We start from the raw sequence: 21,160 nt of genomic DNA, 5'->3' as shown, positions 1-21,160 counted from the left end.
GGTGGATGCCGTGATCGTGGACACGCACAAATACATGGGATTCACGTAACGTCATTCAAAGAGCGCTCCGATGACCACCAGAAGAGGGAAAGAAGGAGCTCCCCTCTTATCAGGATCCTCTTTTCTGCCTCCCTGATTTGCACACACGTTGCTATTCTCCTCCCAGAAGATTATAGAAGATTAACCCGTCACTCAAAATTCTTACAAAAGCAACTTCCGTCTCCTCTTACATGGTGGTCAAAAGTATGCTATGTGACGTCAGTGCAACCCACGTATAGCGTAAGTGGACCGTTCATTTAAATGCTCCGGATCATATGTAAGAAAGAAGCAGACTGCCACAAAAGGACCCGATGTCACTCTATGTACCGCTGAAAAGGCTCAAAGCTGCAGCCCAAAGCTACAGTAGGAATTTCTGCTGCACGGGTGTTCGTGAAGCCGAGGTGCGTCCTTGAGAAAGGAGCTCAGGCTTGTAGTTTTCACTGCAGTATATAATAATGGGGCGCTGCAACAACGTTTGTTACTTTCAGAAAATGCTGCTTAGAATTATTCCTTGACATTCATAACCTATGAAAACGCATTACTCTTACCTCCGTCGAAGAAAAATCCTTTAGCCATATCAAAGTCACCATTCGCCCAATCGTGGAAGACCAACCGTAGCGACGATTTCGATTCCGGACGTCGCGGATTGACGGCGACAAATATTGGCTTGCTCAATAGGACTGTTCAACAAGCGTTGCATGTACCAGTTTTTGTACGTCTAAGCGCAAGTTAGCTGAAACACACTGTAGTGCCTTTTCATTTACAAATGTCTCAATGCGTATATGGCGAGACATATCGGGATATTTTTATGTGTGCTATAACCGAAGCACGTGAGCTAGCGTACCTGAAACGCATCCCCGAATGATCTGTTCACCGGGTCGCCAAATATGATATATCGATGTTTTTCTGCTGACATCATCAAAGCGTCATGCTGTCGCCTGCCGCAATCCTGGTAGTGGCACAGCAGCCGAGGTGAATAAAGAATAGTTTATTAGGTTGCAGTTCGCACAACCGCTTTAGAGTTCGCAAAAGTTTCAAGAACCAGGGGTTGGGACGCTTCGACGAAAGCGACACTCGTGTTTGCTCGTGCTTTAGGCCTGTACTTCTGCAACCGGCCGACAGGATCTCGACATCCAACTGCATTACACGTAACGTCCTTTCTTGCAACTTCGGAAGATTTTCAATGCAAAGGCGGTACGGAGCGCTGAAGACACCAGTCGGTGAAACATTCAAGCATACTTAGCTGAGCTAAGCAAGGCCCGTGTTGCACGTAGGGTGCTATCTACGCCTTCATCATAGGGCGCAGAAAAATTAATATTTTACGTCAACTAATAAAAACAAAATAAAATACGTCACGCGTTACTGTCTGTAAAATGAAACAAGGCTTCATGACCTTACCGTGTACAGAAAAATAGTCTGATGAATGAAAACTGTCTTAACTCCGCGCTTTAGACCCAACAGAAACATTTAGAGAGCGATGCGCACGTACCTGCACAGCCGCCACGGTGTGAGAGCGCCCTCTTCCTGCAAGGTACTCTTGGTACTGGGAGACGACGCACAACAAACAATAGATCTGCAAGGCCAACATGTTTGAAAGCGATCAGTTCAGTTCGCAGACGAGGTGCAAAGGCTTACGATACTCGAAGAACACGCTTTAAAACGCACACTTACAAAACTGATATAGGCAAAAGCAAAAGAAAGCTTTCAATACTTTGCTTCACCATAAATCAGAGCACAGCCGACGCTACGCGGTAATGGCGGCTATTTAAGCGGTGTCAAAAGTGGAACGTCACTACGTCCGTTATATTTCTTTGCGTATGACATGACCGCTGATCCAATTACCTTTCACTGCGCCCTGATACAAAGTGACGCAAAGTATACGCGACTTATTTGGGTGTCAAGATAAACATATTCAGTAGGTGTCTACATGATCGGTTAAAACGTCAGCGCAAGAATATATATTAAAGAAGCAACTGACGAATCAATATAGCAAAACAAATATATACGGCAAACAGTATAACACGGCTCAAGCCCGAGGCTACCGACACCAGCTGCCACAAGCAGGTATTCAGCCTTGCTCAAACTCGCGCATCTGCGTACCCTACATCAAAGGAACAAGCGAAGTGCTGACACTCGTGATAGCCAAAGAAGGAATGAACGTGGCCATCAAGTGATGTCCACTCTTGGATGGCTTATGCCCCGTCCAAAAACATCGCCCGGTGAAAGGAAAAAAAAAGAAGGCGTGGAATATAAGATCCCTTGCATTGAATGCCCAGAAATTTAGACCAGCGAGACGAGCAATTTCAATAAAAGAACTCGCCAACACAAAAACGACGTGCGAAAGTTCGACCATAAGCGCAGCGCAGTGGCTGAGCTCTGCGACGTCAGAGACCACCGGACAGCTTTTAACAGCACCAGCATCATCTACGCAGAGACTAACCTCGGGCATAGACTCTTGATTAAATACTGTCACATTCAAACGGAGCCAAAAAGAAATAAAAAAGGTGTTAATAAACCTTGGACTTAGGTTTGGGCTAGTTGGTTGTACATTGATAGACGTGCTGCGCTTTCATTCGACGATATAGAACTAACAAGCAAGTTTTCTTTTTTTTTTAAAGTATAGTCATTGTAAATAAAGTAAACGGTGCTTAAAGGCGTTTACAGCAGAGTCCACCTACGTCTACCCGCAATTCACTCACTGAATAAATATATAATTATTATTTGATTCTGTATTCAGTTAACAACTGGCTGTGAATAAAGAATGTCCTTACGTTTAATGCACAAATGGTGTAGTCCACAATGCAGAATATAATAGTCACCAGGTCACTCAGCTGCGAACAAAATGGAATTGAATCAAAACCAAAACGTTTGGAGCAAGTCACTTTATGAGCTTAAACGCAAAACGGAAAGTATAAAAGACACACACAGAAGCTGGTACAAGTCATCTTTCTTTCTTTTTTAAATAACAAAAGAAATTGGAGTATGTGTTAGGTTACTGCGATAAGGATTTTTGTTATGTCTTGAAAAGGAAAGTGGAAAAAATTGACAACGTATTGAACGTGATGTTACAGTTACAAACCCGCAATCAAAGTGACAACAGGTACCGCCCACTGTCAACCTTTTCCTGGATTCTTCACCCGAAGGAAAATCTGAACTTGAGAAGTGTTCGCTCAACGTATTGAATTGTATTGTTTTGTATTCTTCCGCGCAATCTCTTTAAAACAATTGTCAAAGTTGAATACGGAAAAAAAAGGAATGGGGGAACACATTTTATTAAAAAAAGGAAGATTGTATATTAAATGTTTTTTTTGATGGGGGGGGGGGGGGGGGGATTCTCCAACGGAACCACTGGAGCGGAATGACAGGCGAATATGTTCTAGCGTGCATCATAATTCTAAGGACTGTGAAAAAAATTATCTAAAGCCAAAAGAACACCCTATTTTACAAGCAAAAACAACAAACAAATATTTTAATAAAATAATATAAAAATTAAACAAAGTGAATATCAAATCTTCTAAATCACAATTTAATTCACTGAAATGTGCTGTTAAAAAAAAGGAATCATTGATAGCGAACTTTACAAACAACCTAATCGCACCATTCGGTTTTTGTTTTGTTTTCTTTTTCTTCTAAAATTGCCTTTTTTACGTATATACGAAGCTGACTTCGTTCCTGCTGCTCGATGACCGCAGCAAACACGAAGCTATCTCAGCCAATCCAGCGCAGTCAGTGAATCACGTGACGACGCACCCCGACTGTCGCTTCGCTCCTCCCGGAGGCAAAGATCAGGTGAAACTTTCATGGCAGTGGATTGGCTTCGATGGCTGGTAGCTTTTATGCGGTCCATCTTAACATGAAACATAGTACAGTCACAGCTATGTATGAACCCTTCATTCGCACCTAGTGCTGCCCTCAGCATCAAACTTTCGCTTGCTCTTTGTAAAGCCGATACCTCAGACCGATAATGGAGTTCTATGCTATGGGAGGGCTTTTATTCCACACCCTGCAGGGACCGTCGACGACAAGGTATACATGCAGATAATTCAAGGACTAAAAATGCTTACCGCGTCTGCGAGAAAGTAGAAAGAGAGTGCAACATCCAGGATAGTTGTGATTGACACACAGGCTATCCACGGAAGGAGCAAGAGGCGATTATCCTGTCCACATAAGACAAAAGTAGAGACAAGGAAACTTTGATGAAAATGGGTACAGAGACAATCTAGTTCAATTAAGAGATCCTGCACGTGTAACTGTCTTTTAAACCTATTCGTTGCGAAGCTAATTGTTGGACAATCCTAGAGTTTTATCCTCGTTTTCAGAGGCACTAAGAAGATTGGAAACAAAAGCAGTGCGAAGACGAAAAGAAAGTGAAAAATAACTGACAGAATACAGCAATGATGCATACTTTAATTCTTCGCTTATCAAACAAAGTAAAACTAATTTTTCCACTAGAAATGCACAATTAATACATCCTGTACTGAATTAACATCTAAATAATGCTCCCTCTAGATACTGACCTATGTTTCGCAAATTAGCTTTTTCTCTCGAAGAAACTTTATTTTATTTATTCATTTATTATTTTTGAGCAGTTTCATATTTTGCGTCAATTGTGTGGTATGGGGTTGAAATAGTTCGTGTAGAACTATTTGAAGTTCGCTCAATTTTGTACGTGTATTATACAAATAAAACTTTAGGACATTAACTCTGACAACCTTTGAGAACAATTGAAGAAGAAACGAATTGCTTCTTCAATAGAAGACGTTACGGTAGGATCTCTTGCTGCTTCGCTGGCCTCATTGTTCAGGCCTAATGACAAAAAATGTATTAAAGGGCAGTAAACAAACAAATGCAACTAAAATGCTAGAACATAAAAATCATGTCATTAAACGCAAGGAGCAATATTTATCCCACATAAAAAAGTAGGAAAAAATAGCATTTTCCTCAGAGTTTAAACACTGAGAGAAAAAATACCGAACTACAAAATTATTTTACTATTTTTGTTTTATTGCTTTTTCTCAGTGTTTGAACTAAAGTTGCTCAACGCGGAGTCACCGGCAATGTTGTTTTCTTCTTTTGGTTCTTGTGGTTCTATTTTTATTCTCGACCTTAAGGCAATATCATGCAGTTACTCTTATTTTTCTGTTTTATCAACACCGGCTTCCCTCATTCTTGCTTTTTTTACGATGCACCCACAAGGTTGTCAAAACAAGATATAGAAACCCCACCACTTTCAATTAAATAGAAATATGAATTCAGCTAGGATGGAGCAAGGTTTGACTTACTGTACAAAGGCCGATGATCAAGACGAGGGATGCGATGGCGGAGAAACCGGAGAATATAACCATTAAGAGGACAAACACGAAGATGACCGCTGCAAAGAAAAGAAAAGGAAACAAGTTAGTTTAGCATTTTACATTACTTCCTTCATTGACTCAATAGTTGGTTCATTAATTGTTTTCGTTCATTTAGTGCAGCGAAGAGGAGAGGAAGACCAAGAGTGCATATGTTCATCTGGGCCATTAAGAGACAAAAGAGCTCTAGGGTCATATTATCGCGGCGGCGATCAACCAGAAGGTCAACCTTGAATTCTTAACGTAATTAGTTAAAAGATTATTTACGAACTCAATATTTGATTATACAATCATTCAATAAATAATACATCCATTCATTCGTAAATTTATTTAACGTGCTCATGAAGACCCCATGACTTCGTAATCTTCTAAGATATATGTTGACAAACGATTAGTCAAAAACAACGTATATACTCCAAAATGTGTGTTAAAAGCGTCATCATTCAGTGCAACAAATGTGTTAGATTATGAGGAATACCAAGCGGCGAAAACAGAAAAACTGGGGAAATTAAACATTTAACGTGGCGAACTTGCACCAAAACAAAATATAAAATAAAGGGTGTAGGGACGCTGGCGAAGGATTGACCTGCTGAAGCCACGCAGGGCTGTTCTTATAGCGACGACATTTTCCGTACATTTCTGTGCAAGAACAACCGTAATATTTCTAGAATAGTTTAGAGAATCAACGGAAGATTAACAAAAATTAACCATGAAAACAATTTGAATCTTGGAAGTCCGCATGTTAGACAAGTGTGCTGCCTAATGGCCAACGCACGCGACATTCTTTCAATTTTAAAAACAAAAATGCATCGATACGATGCGTAAAATTTATAAAAAAATAGCACGTAATAGGGGGTGTGACAAACTACATAAAATTGATGCAATGTCAAGAGGGAAAAAAGAAACGAATAAGTACAGGAGCAGTTTATGAAGGGCTTCCTACACACAACGTACACAATTTAGGGGCGCGGTGGACGAGAGTTGCTATTCGCACAGCATTACGTGATACTCCAGTGACGTCGTCTCTCGGCGTCACGCATTTCTGCTGATGAGGGTTGCGTGACTTTTTTTTCCGCATTTTTTTTCGGTTATAATGGTGGCTTCTGTTAACCCACAAACCCCGCTGGGTTATCGCCCCTTCGCGGCGGTAGTCTGCGGCGGCTCATTACAAAAATCTCGATCAACTTGGCCCACCCGTAAAATATGCTTTTTTACCCCCCACCCTTTTTTTGTTGATGCTGTGCAGATAGGAAATCCAGTGGCGGACACCGAGATGAAGGTCTTGTTGTGCCAGGTATGACTTCGTAGGTGAGGTGTCCAAGCCAGCGTGAAACTTAATACAACAAAAGTTACAATTTTTTTTTTTTTTTTTTAAGATTCCGGTGGAGTTGTGGCGACTTATCGGCGCACAGACCCGCACCTTTTTACCAGGCTGGAAGAAGACATCTGGGCGACGAAGGTGGTAACGCCTGGCGTCAAACCGCTGCTGGTCTTAAATACGGATTCTTGCCAACCGGCGGGATTCTGCAGCGAGCTGACTGACTAGCAGGACAGCGTCAAAGGCATCGTCGTGGGGTGCGTGTGGCGGCATCGCATCAAGCATCGTGGTTATTTTGCATCCATGTACCACGTCGAGCAGAGTAAACCCTGTGGTTTCTTGCGCCGACGAATGGTACGCGAACGTGATGTATGGCAGAGCTTCGTCCCAGGTCTTGTGTTCCACGTCCACGTGCATTGTCATCGTCTTAAAGCGTTTTGTTCAGTCCCATTTTTAGTCAATTTTTCTGCGATTAATACGCAGTGCATCGACTGTGACCGGTGCCACTGAGGTGTAGGACCACTTGGGTTAGCTGTGTCATGAACGCTCAACCTTGGTCAGTGATCACGACTCGCGGTGCGCCTTGCCGGAGGACAACCTGACACAAAACGTTGCCACTTCAAAAATATTCTCAAAGGGCATTGATTTCGTTTCAACATACCGAGTGAGGTAGTATGTGCCTACAATTACCCAGTGGTTTTCTTCCGTGAATGTGAGAAATGGTCTAAGCAAGTCCATCTCTACCTAGTAAATCAATATCGTCGGTGTCGCAATCGGCTAAAGTAGTCCGTCTAGTCGTGCGAACGGTGCCTTGCGCCGTTGTCATCAACGGCAACACCGTGAGTAACTGCGCACTGTTTTTGAAAGTCAAGGCCAGATATACTTTTTCTTAAACGTTGCAAGGGTGCAACTCTATCCCTGGTGTCCGGCAGGCGGGTCGTATTGACTTGCTTTGTGAATTTCTGCACAAGGTGCACTTTGGATCACCAGGAACCACGAAGAAGCGTTGTCCTGGAAGTCATTTTTCTATATGTGACCGCGCGTCGGAGTGAGAAAGTCTGAAGCAGACTTGCGAACGCGCAGAGAATGGCGCTTCCACGGCCGTAAAGGTGCTCAATCAGAGGCCGAACTTCCGGGTCCTCTCCTTGGTGTGAAGCGAAATCGGTAACGTCAACGGCATCAAGTAAAAGCTCGTCGTCTTCATTTGTGCATACAGGAGTTGGGCCCGCCGGTGATGTGGAGAGGCAGTCTGTGTTACTGTGCTTACGGCCCGAATTGTGGACAATAAAAATATCAAATTTTCGAAGGCGTTAGCAGTAGCACCAGAGCCGTTACAGAAACTGATGATCTTTAATCATACGGAAGGGATGCCATATAAGCACAGACGCAAATTTCTGATAGCCAGGATGACCACAAGGTATTCCCTCTCAGCCGCACAGGAATTGAAACCAACCTGGAGAGTGCACGACCAGCATACGATATGACTCGTTTGGCGCCGTCTTGCGTCTGTACCAATATCGCACCAAGTACCGAGTTCCTTGCGACGGTGTGTCAGTGCGTCGGTGTGTCGACGGTGTGCTGGTCCAAAGAACCAAGTACTAGGCGAGGTCAGTAGCGTCCTTGGTGAGATACGTCAGCGGCGCGGCGAACCGTGCGAAGTCCTTGACATAGCTTTTCTAGAATGCGCAGATTCCAATAAGCCTTCGGAATGCCTTTTGTTCGGTTGGCATGAGAAACGCGGCAACAGCAGATATCTCGGTGTCTTGGCGAACGTTTTCTTTGATCACAACATAACCCAAGACTTTCAGCTCTCCGTAAGCAAACTGTAACTTTGACGGTGTAAGTCTTAATTCAGCTGCCTTCTCTGGTGAAAAAGCCATTTGTATGAGAAATTTGTTGTGTGCAATAAACACATATGAATCATACAAGATATAAAAGAACATATAAGAACAATATAAGAACCATATAAGATAGAGAAGACCACATAAAAACCATATAGGAAACTTCTCACAAGATTCTTGTATGGTTCTTATATGTTATTTTACATCTTATATGGATTTTATATGATTCTTATATGTTATTAAATATCTTGTATGGTTCATATGTGTTTATTGGACAAAGAAATGTGTCATACAAATGAGATATTTCAATAGGGTTAATGGCTTTCAAAAGAGCGCGAAGTTGGTTCATACGTTCGTCGAAGATACTTGAAAATATTACGACGTCATCCAGGTATGCGAGACAAATCCGCCACTGAAGACGTAAAACCAGTCAGAACTGTAATCAAGACGCGCTGGAATGTCGCCGACGTATGTAGGCCAAAATTACATCGCCTTGAACTCGATTAGTTTATCTGGTGTGATTAACTCAATCATTGATCGGTCTGGCTTGTCGAATGCAATCTGCCAGTTGCCAGTCTTCGAGTACCTCGACAAAAAGTAATTCGCGTGGCGTAATCGGTCAAGTATGTCGTCTATGCGGGGCAGCGGATAGACGTCCTTCTTCGTCACATTGTTATGTAGATGATATTCGACTCAGAAACTTGATGTTTCGTCCCTCCGAACGAGCACTACTGGGGAATTCTATGGGTTGTTCAGAGGCTGGAGGATGTCATTGTCGAATCTTTCCTGTGTTTACTATTCGATGGCCTCTCGTGCCTTCATAGAGATTCGATATAATGGGCGGCGGACAGGGTGGTTTACTCCTTCGTTGAGGATTCTATGCTTGGCTATCGCGGTTTGACAAACGCCAGCAGACAGAGCGAAACATTAATTAAATTCGTCAACAAGGCCAAGCAGCCGGCACCTCTATTCTAAAGGTAGGGCCATAGAGACGTTAATAGCTAAAATTAGATAAGTCCAATCAAGTAATTCATACAGGCTTTTACACAAAGCCGTCAAATCAAAATCACGTCTTTTTCATCTCAAAGTATAGAACAGCATATTTACAAAAGTGTCATATAGTCTTGACACGTAGTGCAAGTGATGGGAATTATTAGATTGGCAATATACGTCTGATGTGTATATTACCAATAACAGGATTAAAAACATGAGAAATAACATATTAGATGATTGTGCGGAATACTTGACCGTAGATGACGCTGAAAGTTCAGGAAAGTGGTCCGAGGATTCCGATATGTAAACTTCCGTGTTTCCGGATAAATCAACTAAACTCAGAAAAACAATCGCCGATAAAATGTTCGCTTATTCAAATTTATCCGATAAACTCCACATTTTTTATTCACAGTCTGAGAGAAAGAAATGCGATATTCTACAACTAAATTTGTGTAGAGCAGGGGTCCCCAATATGTCTGGCTAAAAGGCCGGATCGGGGATAATTTGCTTTCTCGAGTGTCTGAAAATAAATGAGTTAATATAAACTAGGAAAAACTAAATAATCCTAGATAAGCAGTTAAATACAAAGTTGAAAGTTAGAGTAAAACTTATTAAAGAAGGATATACGGCATGGATGCATGAATGCATCGTAAACAGGCAAAACATGTCGCAGAGAATAAGTCTTCTAAATTATCAATAAATCCGGAGTTCCCTGGGCAGCGAAGTGGGTCCGCTTTTATTTCACATTTACATAAACAACCTGCCTCTTAGCTTAACATCCCCCATAAGACATTTTACCAGCGCATCACCAACCCAGACGGTCAAGCACTAGGACTTCAACATGATTTCACTCTTGTGCAGCGCATGGTAACTGAGACTGAACACAAACAAAACAAGATTAATAACAGTTGCCAGTCTGCTTTCATTCACGCCAAGGAAATATCTCATTAACGTCGAAGACATAGAGTAAGTTCGAACATACAAGTACTTAGGGGTAATTTAATTAGGGGACCTCACCTGGAACGATCATATCAATAACACCGTTTCAATTGCATCTAAATCGCTCGGATACATCAAACACAACCTTTTCGGCTCATCTCAGACAGTCATACTAACCACTTACAAATCATTTGTCCGATCAACACTAAAATACACCAATATCATCTGGTGGCCTCATCAAGCATACCTTCTTAACAAGCTGGAATCTGTGCAAAACAAGGCATCACTCTACATCATGCATGACTATTCACGAACCTGGAGTTAAAACCTCTAGCCGTTAAAAACCAAACTAGCCCGTCTTGTTTTCTTTCATGGCATCTACTACTCATGATCGCAATTTCGTAGCCTCTATCCCCAAGATCCATATTACATTTCAAAGTGCCTCAATCATCCACTCAAAATTCAGCTCATCTTCTCCTGAACTGACAAATTTCGAAATTGCCCCATTCACCTGCTATTGCCGACTGTAATGCAATCCTTAGCCGTTCACATCGTCCAAGAAACTGATACCAATACATTTCGGGACATTTGTAGTTCACATTTGTAAAGTGTGATCAGCGAATGTTTTCCAATGTTTTGCTGTTTATATTTTATTTTGTGGATTGAATGTTGTATCTCCCCCCCCCCCCCCCTCATATAATGTATTCCATTTGGGATATGTTTGAGGAAAAAAAATCTGATCTGATCAGACCTGACTTAATATTGAAACGCAATTTTATCAAATTATGACATTTCACAGTATTTGGAATCCAGGAACCTTATCAGGCTTATAAACCAAAGCTCATAAGAACTTTCTAATCTTTCAAAAGGGCGGAATGCCAATGAAAATGATATAACCGATTCTGAAAATATGCAATACTTCCACATCTCTACCTGCTGCGATTGGTCACCTCCGCAAAGCTTACCAATGGCAGCAGGAGGCGATGTCCCGGTTCCCTGGTCCCACTGGGTAAATTAGGGCCACTTTAGATACTGCACATGACACTAAGCACAGCACGACTTTTTACGTATAGGAATGCGAAAACATTCCTACACGCAGCGCATTCCTACAAGCAACGCCTCACGTCTTCTTATCACACAAAATGGTGCGGCGGCGACATCAAGCTCCCCTACCGCACAACCGCGGCGAGCCCTGCCGGCTTCATGACGGCTTCCGTGACGAAATATTGCTTTGCTGTGCTTTTCTTTGTGTTTTATTGTTTGAAGCGCGTCCACCCCGAAGGAAAAATCCATCAATGTAACCCTGCTTGGCAGTCAATGTTTTCTAGTGGACCGCTGACTGTGCCTGACTGTACGTCAAACACGTCTGATTGGCCAACAAGTTACTCTGACCGACAGTCAAACTCCAGTCAGACCCCGCTTGTCGGCTTTCTGATGGTTTCCTGGTGGCAGTCGGCCGCCGCGAAATGCCATCAGGATGTCTTGGTGGTGATTCTGACTGTACATCGATTGTCTCTGACTGTACGTCAGAAAGCTTTGACGTGCAGACAGACGTACGGTCAAAGGACGTAAAGTTCGTTCGGATACCACTATTTCGTCAAATCTATGAATACGAAAAGTAATGTTTGCACGAGGAAACGATTTTGGGACGTGAGCCCATAAAACCGCTGACGTTAGAGATATGACACGCAACCGACCGACAACCTTGATCAGAAGCCCGACGAAGCGCCGAACCAGCGCGCCGAACACACTTCGCACTTCGCTTCGCCGAGCTTTCATGAACGATCGCTCTCGACTCGTTTTGTTTGCCCGCTTGCTCCAACCTGTCGATCCTGCCCGGGCTCTACAATGTCTTATGTTTTAGTAGAATTTCTACTCGACAAGACCCAGCCTGTTGTGAGTTCCGACGATGTAAGGGACTTTAGCGGTGTAGTTGAAGACGACAGGGTGTACCAGTTCTACTGGGCCGGTGATGCGCGAACAAAAGGATCGTTCTACGACGAGAAAGTACTCTACATGGCAGGTGAGTAAAACTGAAGTACGGCGAGTGATGTACGAGTGCTTCGCATAACATGCTGACGGCTTAACTGCATTTCCAGCCAAAGCATTTCGTATAAAAGGAATAGAACGGTTGCGTAGCATAGCGGCTAAGATGTCCGATTTGTACGCATGTGGTCGCGGGTTCGATGCGCGGTGGTGCTGCTTTTTTTTTTTCTTTTTTTTTTTCTCGAACATTTTGTTTTATCGAGGCATTTGGCGATATTTGAGTGCGTATAGCTTTACTCTTATATAAATGCTGCCCTTGTTGATGAAAATCCCTTGGCAGCGGCAGTCAGATGTCATCTGACGGACCATCAGATGACGTCTGATGGTCCATCACGTTCCACCAAGGCTGCTGACTGGCAGTCAGTGTCCCAAATTACGTAGCTTGATGGAATTTTCAATAGGGACTTTGACCTTGAGCGCACCCGCTGGCTTCCATGACGAGGCATCTGCGTTGCTGTGCTTTTCTTTGTGTTTTATTTTTTGAAGCGCGTCCGCTTCGACCTTGAGCGCACCCGCTGGCTTGCGTGACGAGGCATCTGCGTTGCTGTGCTTCTCTTTGTGTTTTACTGTAAATGGCAATTTTGGTGCCGGTTTTTGCTACAGACGGTTACAGACAACGGCCGCTTCGCTCCATGGGTCACTTCATGCTTTCGTATTATTATACGTGGAGCGCAAATGAGTTTTAACATATACAGTTATACAAATATGAACCAGGGAACTAAGAATAACCATGATTGTGATGATCACTTCCAATTAATATTATCACGAGAAAACAAGCCTTACAATACACCGATTTTTTATTTTGTTTGCTTGTTTACGTGGTTGGTGCGCGTTCCAACCACGTAAATCATCAGCACTGGGTCCGTGCTAAGAAGACCATAGGCGGGGCTTTATGGAAAGGACCGCGTGGCCAGCCACGGGCCTGTCGGAAGGCTTCCGTTGGCAGGATTTGGACCGCGGACCGGGGTTTGGAGACACCTGGTTGGCAGCACAGGATAATTGGTTTCTTACAAAACTACGATAATTGACAAATGGGGGATTACCGCTTATCTGACAAGGTTCGGCCAGGACAACCGGTCGATCAACTTCTTGGTCACGATAAAAATCAATGTTCAGGCTCCCACTTTGAGTCATACTATTTTTGCTTCTTAGGGGAAAAAGTATTATTCTTTTTTATAACAGTGAAAGCTACGGACCCTTCAATTTTATGATAATTAGGGGAGGGGTGGCTGCAATTTCTGTATTTTTCTGCTCGGCGCTCCCCCGGGTTTGTTCAACCGATGGGTGAAGTGGTGCAATAATATCAGAAGAAAACTAGTTTCCCAGCAATTACGTTCGTTAGCTTCTAGATTGTAGGGTATCACCCTCTTGTAACCTCATTTGTTTGCAAGTTTTGTCTTGGGAGAGTAGACTATTACGTATATCACGCGCACTAACGCAAAATTATGATGAAGAAATATCACGGGATGTTGGAGAGTTCTTGCGCATTTAGAGCCAAACTTTAAAAATTGACAACATAGCGAAATGAAACTCCGAATTTGAGAAAATTGTAAATAAACGTTGAGAAAAAAAAAACACCGAGTATTTGATATACACGGAATCAAACCAATTTGCTCTCGCCAATAAATATATCTCTGAAAAAATGATGTGTTGAATGCTACATTCACATTATCGGTATCTTCAGTTGTATATTAGTTAAGTCAAATGCTCACATTTTTATTCAATATGCCAATTTCACCAAGTGCTCGGCGCATGCGAAAAAGCTTCCATGACTTTAGTTTACAGAAGTTAAGCGGTAGTGGCAAAGAGGGCTTCTCGCGTCCTCTACATGCGCGGATGTCCAGCCAGATTTTTGCACTTGCAGAAAGACCATACATAGTTCCCTTTATGCATTGCGGGCGCAGCCAAAGTGACTGGTGTGATGCACATTGCGAGCAATGGTCAAGATGAAATAAAAATGCATTACTTCGTAAGAACTTCAAATTCTCGACATTTAATTCGTGAAATTGCCTTCAAATTTCAAGTTGAAATTTCAACTTTTTTTTTTACATTTTAAAATACAGAGAACAGAAACCGCAATAATATTTTTATAAAAAAAAAAGTAAGGTGGGGGTGCAAACGAGTTCCTTCATGCTTAAAATAAATGTACTTTTGAAAAACACGAAAGAATAAAACATGTAGGGACAGAGACATACATTACAGATCTTTTAACTGTACTGTGTGTCTTCGTCCCAACGTATTTTAGTCTACTGTGTTTTTCAAATCATCTTTACCAACCTGGTCTAAGTTAATTTTCAAATAAAAGTGCGAAACTCGCTCGTCATTTTTACGCGCCGTGATTTCTTTTTTTTTTTTTTTAAAGCACAGCTTTTAGGCGTTTGTTTCCTGCTATGGCGGCGTCACCGTCACGATCACCGTCACCGTCGGCGTAACCGTGCGTTGCATTATGAAACGTTTCCCATATCGACGTAGCCACATGTGACGTCACGAGGGTCACTAGGGCCTGGAGTGACGTCACGAAGATCACTCGTGAAGGTCACTACGAAGTTCACAACCTTCACGAGGCCTTCACTAGTAACGTCAAGAGGGTAACTAGGGTTACGAGTGACGTCACGAGAGAAAAGGGAAGGGAGGGGCAGGGAGGGAGAGAAAGGAGGAGGGAGGAGGAGGGGGACGAGGAAGGATGGATAAGGCGAGGAGAATGAAAGGAGGAGGAAATTGAGGGGAGGATGAGAAAGGTGGAGGGGGAGGGGGAGAAGAAGAGGAGGAGTAGAGTAGAAGAGGTTACGAAGGAGGTTCAGCCGCATACCCTCCCCTCCTTTTCCCTCAAAAGCTGTGCTCTAATTCTGCCTTACAGGAGATTGTAAACGTCTTCCATTTTTTTTCTTTCTAAAGACAATCTTACAATTTAATTAAAAAAATGGCATACAGAATTTACGCAAGCTATATTACTGAAGTATGCGGCATAAGTTTGGAACCGTCATGAAACCTATTTTGTTAACAACCTGAAATGAATTCAGAACCTAACTGCAAAATGTATCATGCCCGGAGGGGACCGCACTTACATTCGCTTCGATCAAAAAAAGCCTACTAAATCTTCCACCATTGCGAATTCGCCACAAAATTGCTCGACTTTTAATTTTGCAGAAAATGTATTACTATCGTCCTACGCTCCACAACGCCTTACTACCTCCTGCCTTGAGGTCATCTGCTCGACTCAGCGATTCCGAACCGATTGCAGGTTAATCTGGTCCCTCCAACGCATTCAGCCACGCCATCTTTACCCAGACAATCGTTGACTAGAACGGCCTGCCCCACTCCAATATATATTATGAAAACCCCGACGTTTCCACACGGAAGTATCAATGTTTGTTTTACTACAGAAGCTGGAAACACATTTACAAGTGTGTCTCTTCATATTTTTCATAGTCGCAATTTTTTATTGGGTCGTTATGAGGAAATGTACTGTATGCGTTTGCACTCACCTGAACTGTGTAAGGTTTTTATTTATGAACGCATCATCCAGCCCCCGCTCCCTTATGCAGCGCCTTCTAGGGGGCTTTTCATAGAACATGGATAAATAAACAAGCAGTGAAGGGAAATAACTGACTTTTGGAGCAGTTATTTGTAATTTAATCAGTATTTATTTTTAAGTGATTCGGGGTTATATATTAATCCAAACACAACATTTATGTTAACACCAACCCTTTTATTCATTTACTCCGCATCTGAAAATTTTGAATTTTAAAGTCAATAATAAATAATTCGCCTTCGGCATCTTTGGTGTAAGCATAAGCTCCTGCTATGCTAGCCTTCAAGAGTTACCCACGACACTAGGAAAAAAAAATACATAGTCATTCAGCTGTGCCTGCTATGACACAATCGAATGCCCAAAATATTTGGTCCTTGACTTCTGCAAATGACACCACGAAGTAAATGCGTTTAGTTGAGGGTAATGGTTGCCCTGGTGCCCATAGAATTGCTTCCCTCCGTAATAAACGAGATCGTTGCTTCGGCTTTCACCTACGATAATCTTCTCGACATCTCCGAGATGCCACCTGCATCAGATTGCGCGGCGGCAACAATAACTGTATCCTCGACTGGTGTAGCAGGTCGTATAGATCGTATAAAAGTTCCCTAATCCCCCGAGTGCATACCTGATATTACTTCTTTCAAAATTTTCAAAATCCCGAAGACATATCAAGGGAGTTCCTGAAACTAATACTTATGCAGTATCAGTTGAATGGCGTCTGCCTTGTTACTGGAGGTCACAAAAGGTCGTTCGAGTATTCAAGAACGGTTACCGCTCGTTACGTCTAAATTATAGACTGGTATCGCTAGCTTACACACAGCGGTAACACTAACGCCTTCATGCCACTTTGGACGGTCAGTAAAATTAGGTTTCTTGGCGTATTGCACTCGGATTTACTGCAGAGCTGCGGCTAGGTGGTGTACCCGTAAGATAAAATATCAACGGATTGTAAAAACTTGGTCTGCTGGGCAAGTTGGTAATTGACATTCATATTATAAAAGCGCACAAAAAGACGGGACAAAACGGCTGATTTCGTGGTACGCCGTTTTTCGTTGAGACGAGATTACGCGCGTGCACGGTGATAGCAAGGTTGGAAGCATTTAATAAACTTTAGTTGCGAGTTAGCGCTTGTCCTGTGTGCTTCTTCGTCTTTTTGTTCCGTCTTTTTTTTCTCTCGCTTTTTTAATATGAATATAACGGATAAACTTACATCGTTTAAACATTAATAACAACAAAACAACTGTTTTGGGCAATCTACGGTGCCATTTCTCGGGCGACGGAGAAGGTGTTCGTTAGCTCGTAGACGCTGCCGACGATGGTGTATGCATTGAAAAACTTCCGCTAGATCGTCTGCTCTCGAATTCAGAAGCTGCGCGTCTCGCGCACATTCGATGCATGCGCTATCTGTCGACGGCGTCTCCAAGTCAACGAGCACCGTCTGCGTCGCTCGAGAAATGGCGCCGTTAATTACCCAAAAGTTTTTTTATTTTTTTTTTACGTTTAGTATTTGATATATAACATTTTTGTATATCAACATAGCTTTTGAGTATTTTTATTTATTATGACACGGTTTACTACATTTTACCTCTAACCCAGGCACAAGCCTCAAAGCTTTTATAATCAAAATATTTGAGATTACGGGGTTACTCGAAGGACTTGGATCGAGACACCATTTTCACCAACACACTGTCCTGATTTAAAACCGACGGAAAGGTAATTCTACAGCTTGTGGCTTTATTTCTTCCCAATTACCCTTCTTAGTTGTGAATAGCTTCGAATCTGGGCAGTGCAGCGTTACGCCAGGGGTTCCTTAGGGCTCAGTGCTTGCCCACTGCTTTTTTTCTTATTTTAAACAAATATATCTCAAACTCTATACTCTTTGAAGTGCGACGTTTCGAAGATCCATATTTATTCTTGAAATTTACACAAAACCCCTCGCAGACATAATTCACCAAAATACTGAATTCGTGCTCCTACTCATCAACCTGCCAAAACCACTCGAACTGAATCTAGACCAATTCACTCCTAATCGCCCTACCTAAGCGTGCGCCTACTTTGTTGAAGCCGAACCCGAAAAATCTGTCATGGGTGTGCACTTTGCATTCCCCTGATCCTGGGTCTCCCGCAATATTTTTTTTTCTTTAGCTGCATTCCAAACTCTGAGGAACATATGGCACGGCTTGCGCTCCGCTCCTTCGAAACTTTGTCAATCAGCCTATGAAACATTCATCTGTTTAGAGTGTGGATATCCTGCTTTTATCTGGAGCACATATAAAACTTATCTTATCACCCAGCTTGAAACCATCCAGAAACGTGCTTTCAGATATATTCTGTCAAGATAACAGTGTACCACAAGCATGGAGGTAGAAAGCTTCTGGAGTCGACATGACACCACCAGAGGTAAAACCATAACTGTGGACCAAAACAGCTGCTGTGAGACATCGTTGGGGCCGTTTGCCTCCTCACTTCTGACTTCACCTCTGGGGGCGTCATGTCACCTCCAAAAGCTTCCAACCTCCATTAGCACAACGCACATGCCTACCCAGATAGCACGCCACCTAACTTCCCTTAGCAAAACGCAATGCGCCCAAAATATGCCACTTTGTACTTCAAGTGCCTTTCAAATAAACATTATATTTGCAATTTGGAATACATTTTAGCGCTCAAAAAACAGGGACAAAGAGGCGAGAAACAGACAGCACAGTGCGCTTGTTTCTCGCCTCTTTGTCCCTGTTTTTTGAGCGCTAAAATGTATTCCAAATTCCAAAACCAACTAGCCCAGCAATCGACTCTACTGAAATTTATATTTGCAGCTTCACTGAGGATATGTTAAAATATTATTGCGAAGTTTTGACTTAAATGCAAAAATACACTTTAGCACATAAATTAAGTTTTTGTTTCAAAAGTAACCTCGAAGATTTTTCAAATGCGCCTAAGCACATATATGCTAGATTAATATATTCCGAGAACATTTCAGAAGTACATTGTAAATCGAAAATGAATACATAGATATAGACTAATACTACAAAAAGTATACTTCGCAAATATATAGTTCCAGACGACTTGAGTGCATTTAAAATGTATTTTTGTAAATATGTATAATATTCATCCAAAATATTTTTACAAACTTGGAAAAAAAGAAGACAAAAAATTTATGATTAAAAAGCGCGACAGGACAACGGACACAGAAGGAGACACAGACACAGCGCTACTTACAACTAAACTTTATTTCCGCTGCAGCTCGGTTTTTATTACCAGCAAAAACACAAACAAGTTAGGAAGATATAAAATGCACATTTTAAAAATCTTTAAAAAAAACATAAAAAGGCTAAAATGCCTGCATCACTCATAGGCACCTACCCGAAACTAGTCATGCTCGGTCAAGGAACTGCAATTCTTTTTCGGATAACGATAAAGAGGGTGCGCTGACACATTGCAGCCCTTATCTAGCCATTTCTTGAGCCTCGAGTATTTCCCTTGTGGTTTTGTTTTTGTTTAGTACTTTACACTCTGTTAAACAAAAACTAAACAAAAACAAAGACAAAACCACATGGGAAATACTCGAGGCTCGAGAAATTACTAGATTAAGGCTGCCATGTGTCAGCGCACCCTGTTTATCGTTATCCGAAAAAGAATTGCAGTTTCTTGACCGAGCATGACTAGTTTCGGGTGGGTGCCGATGAGTAATGCAGGAATTTTAGCCTTTTTATGTTGTTTCTGAAGATTTTTACGATGTGTATTTTATATATTCCTAACTTGTTTGTGTTGTTGCCGGAAATATAAATCGAGCTGCAGCGGAAATAAAGTTCAGTTGCAAGTAGCGCTGTGTCTGTCTCCTTCTTTGTCCGTTGTCCCGTCACGCTTTTTAATCATTATGAATCACCAACTTGCCCAACTTTCTACTCTCGTCAAAAAAAGAAATTACTATAGCCGGTGGCAGGTCAAGAATGAAGTGGAAGCTCCTCCCACCTCTTTCCACTTTAGTAGTGCGAAGAACGCTGGAGAGGATGCAACCTCCTCTCCGCCGTCCGCTCTGCCAAAGGGAAAAGATGTGGGAGGAGCTTCCACTTCGAATATAGCCCCGAGAAGTTCGCCTGGCGCCCCCTTACGGCGAACCGGGGTGACGTCACGGCGAGATTTCCCCGATTCGCCCCGCTCGCCCTGTGGAGGCTGTGACGACGCTAGCTGTCGGCGCGCTCGTTTCTGTTTAATTTTTTTTGGCGTGTTTTTCGTAGGAAGTGTAAATTTTTATATATGCCTTTATTGAGGTATGGCCTGTAGCTACAGGCGAAACTTCAACGAACATTTTAAGCATGGCTGACAGGCCAGGCAACGCATGAACCACAGTTGGTATGTGAAAATAAAGAAATGTGGCCACAATTCCAGGGGCATCACTACAGATTTACATCTCGCACAATAAACGCTGCTGATGGTCCGAATGAATTGGCAAATTACGTATACTATTTTTTTTGTATCTCTGTTTTTAAACAAGATCGCCGAAGCAGAAAAGCTGCATGCTGCTCGAGCAACGTGCTAAATACAGTCTCGGCCATGGGGAGAGAATCACAAGTAAGACAGTCCAAGTGCAGGGGCAAAGTAAAAAAAAACAAACAAGGAACATTTATTATATACATTAATCGCGCTTGACCTTTGCTGGATTCGGATAGTAGTTCAATGGACTACACGGGTGGTATCTGCGGACTTGTTTATATCAATCCTCAAGTAATATATAACAAACGTAAGTTATGGTGTCTAGCTCGTTATTAGTTCATTAAGCCCTAAAATTGAGATTTTACTTAAATCGAATTGTCCTGAAGCTAAAGCACCAAAAGCTTTTCTCACGCAGACTGTCGGCCTTTACAGGTTCCACATTTTCTGCTACCAATGCTGCATCTACCACTGGACAGACGTTCGAATGCTTGCTTTTACTCCAGTTTTCCTCTGTTGTCAGAGAGTCCAGTTGCAGGGAGTTTGGAGGCTGAGGAAGCTTTTGGGGACCTGCGGCAGTGACTCTTAAATGGAAATGACAATTCAGACTAAACGGTGTATTTTCCGAATATCAAAGGCTGTAATAAAGAATGTCAGGAAAAAGTATAAACAT

At 42.4% G+C, this 21,160-nt stretch overlaps 1 protein-coding gene across 1 annotated transcript in view; it reads right to left on the bottom strand.

Annotated features, from left to right (window-relative positions):
- Positions 1-21,160, bottom strand: part of LOC8038871 — a 205,496-nt gene that overhangs the window by 21,517 nt on the left and 162,819 nt on the right. The window contains exons 3-6 of the mRNA XM_040213825.3: positions 5,322-5,410; positions 4,104-4,196; positions 2,811-2,870; positions 1,529-1,612 (exon numbers count right to left, since the gene is read on the bottom strand). Coding sequence (XP_040069759.1) covers positions 1,529-1,612; positions 2,811-2,870; positions 4,104-4,196; positions 5,322-5,410 — 326 coding nt within the window. The remainder of the gene's footprint in view (positions 1-1,528; positions 1,613-2,810; positions 2,871-4,103; positions 4,197-5,321; positions 5,411-21,160) is intronic.

This window comes from Ixodes scapularis, unplaced genomic scaffold, assembly GCF_016920785.2.
Source record: "Ixodes scapularis isolate PalLabHiFi unplaced genomic scaffold, ASM1692078v2 PGA_scaffold13__105_contigs__length_92229423, whole genome shotgun sequence".
Lineage (NCBI taxonomy): Eukaryota > Metazoa > Arthropoda > Arachnida > Ixodida > Ixodidae > Ixodes > Ixodes scapularis.
Note: the sequence above shows the minus strand (reverse complement) of the source record. Positions and strands in the feature narration are given on the sequence as shown.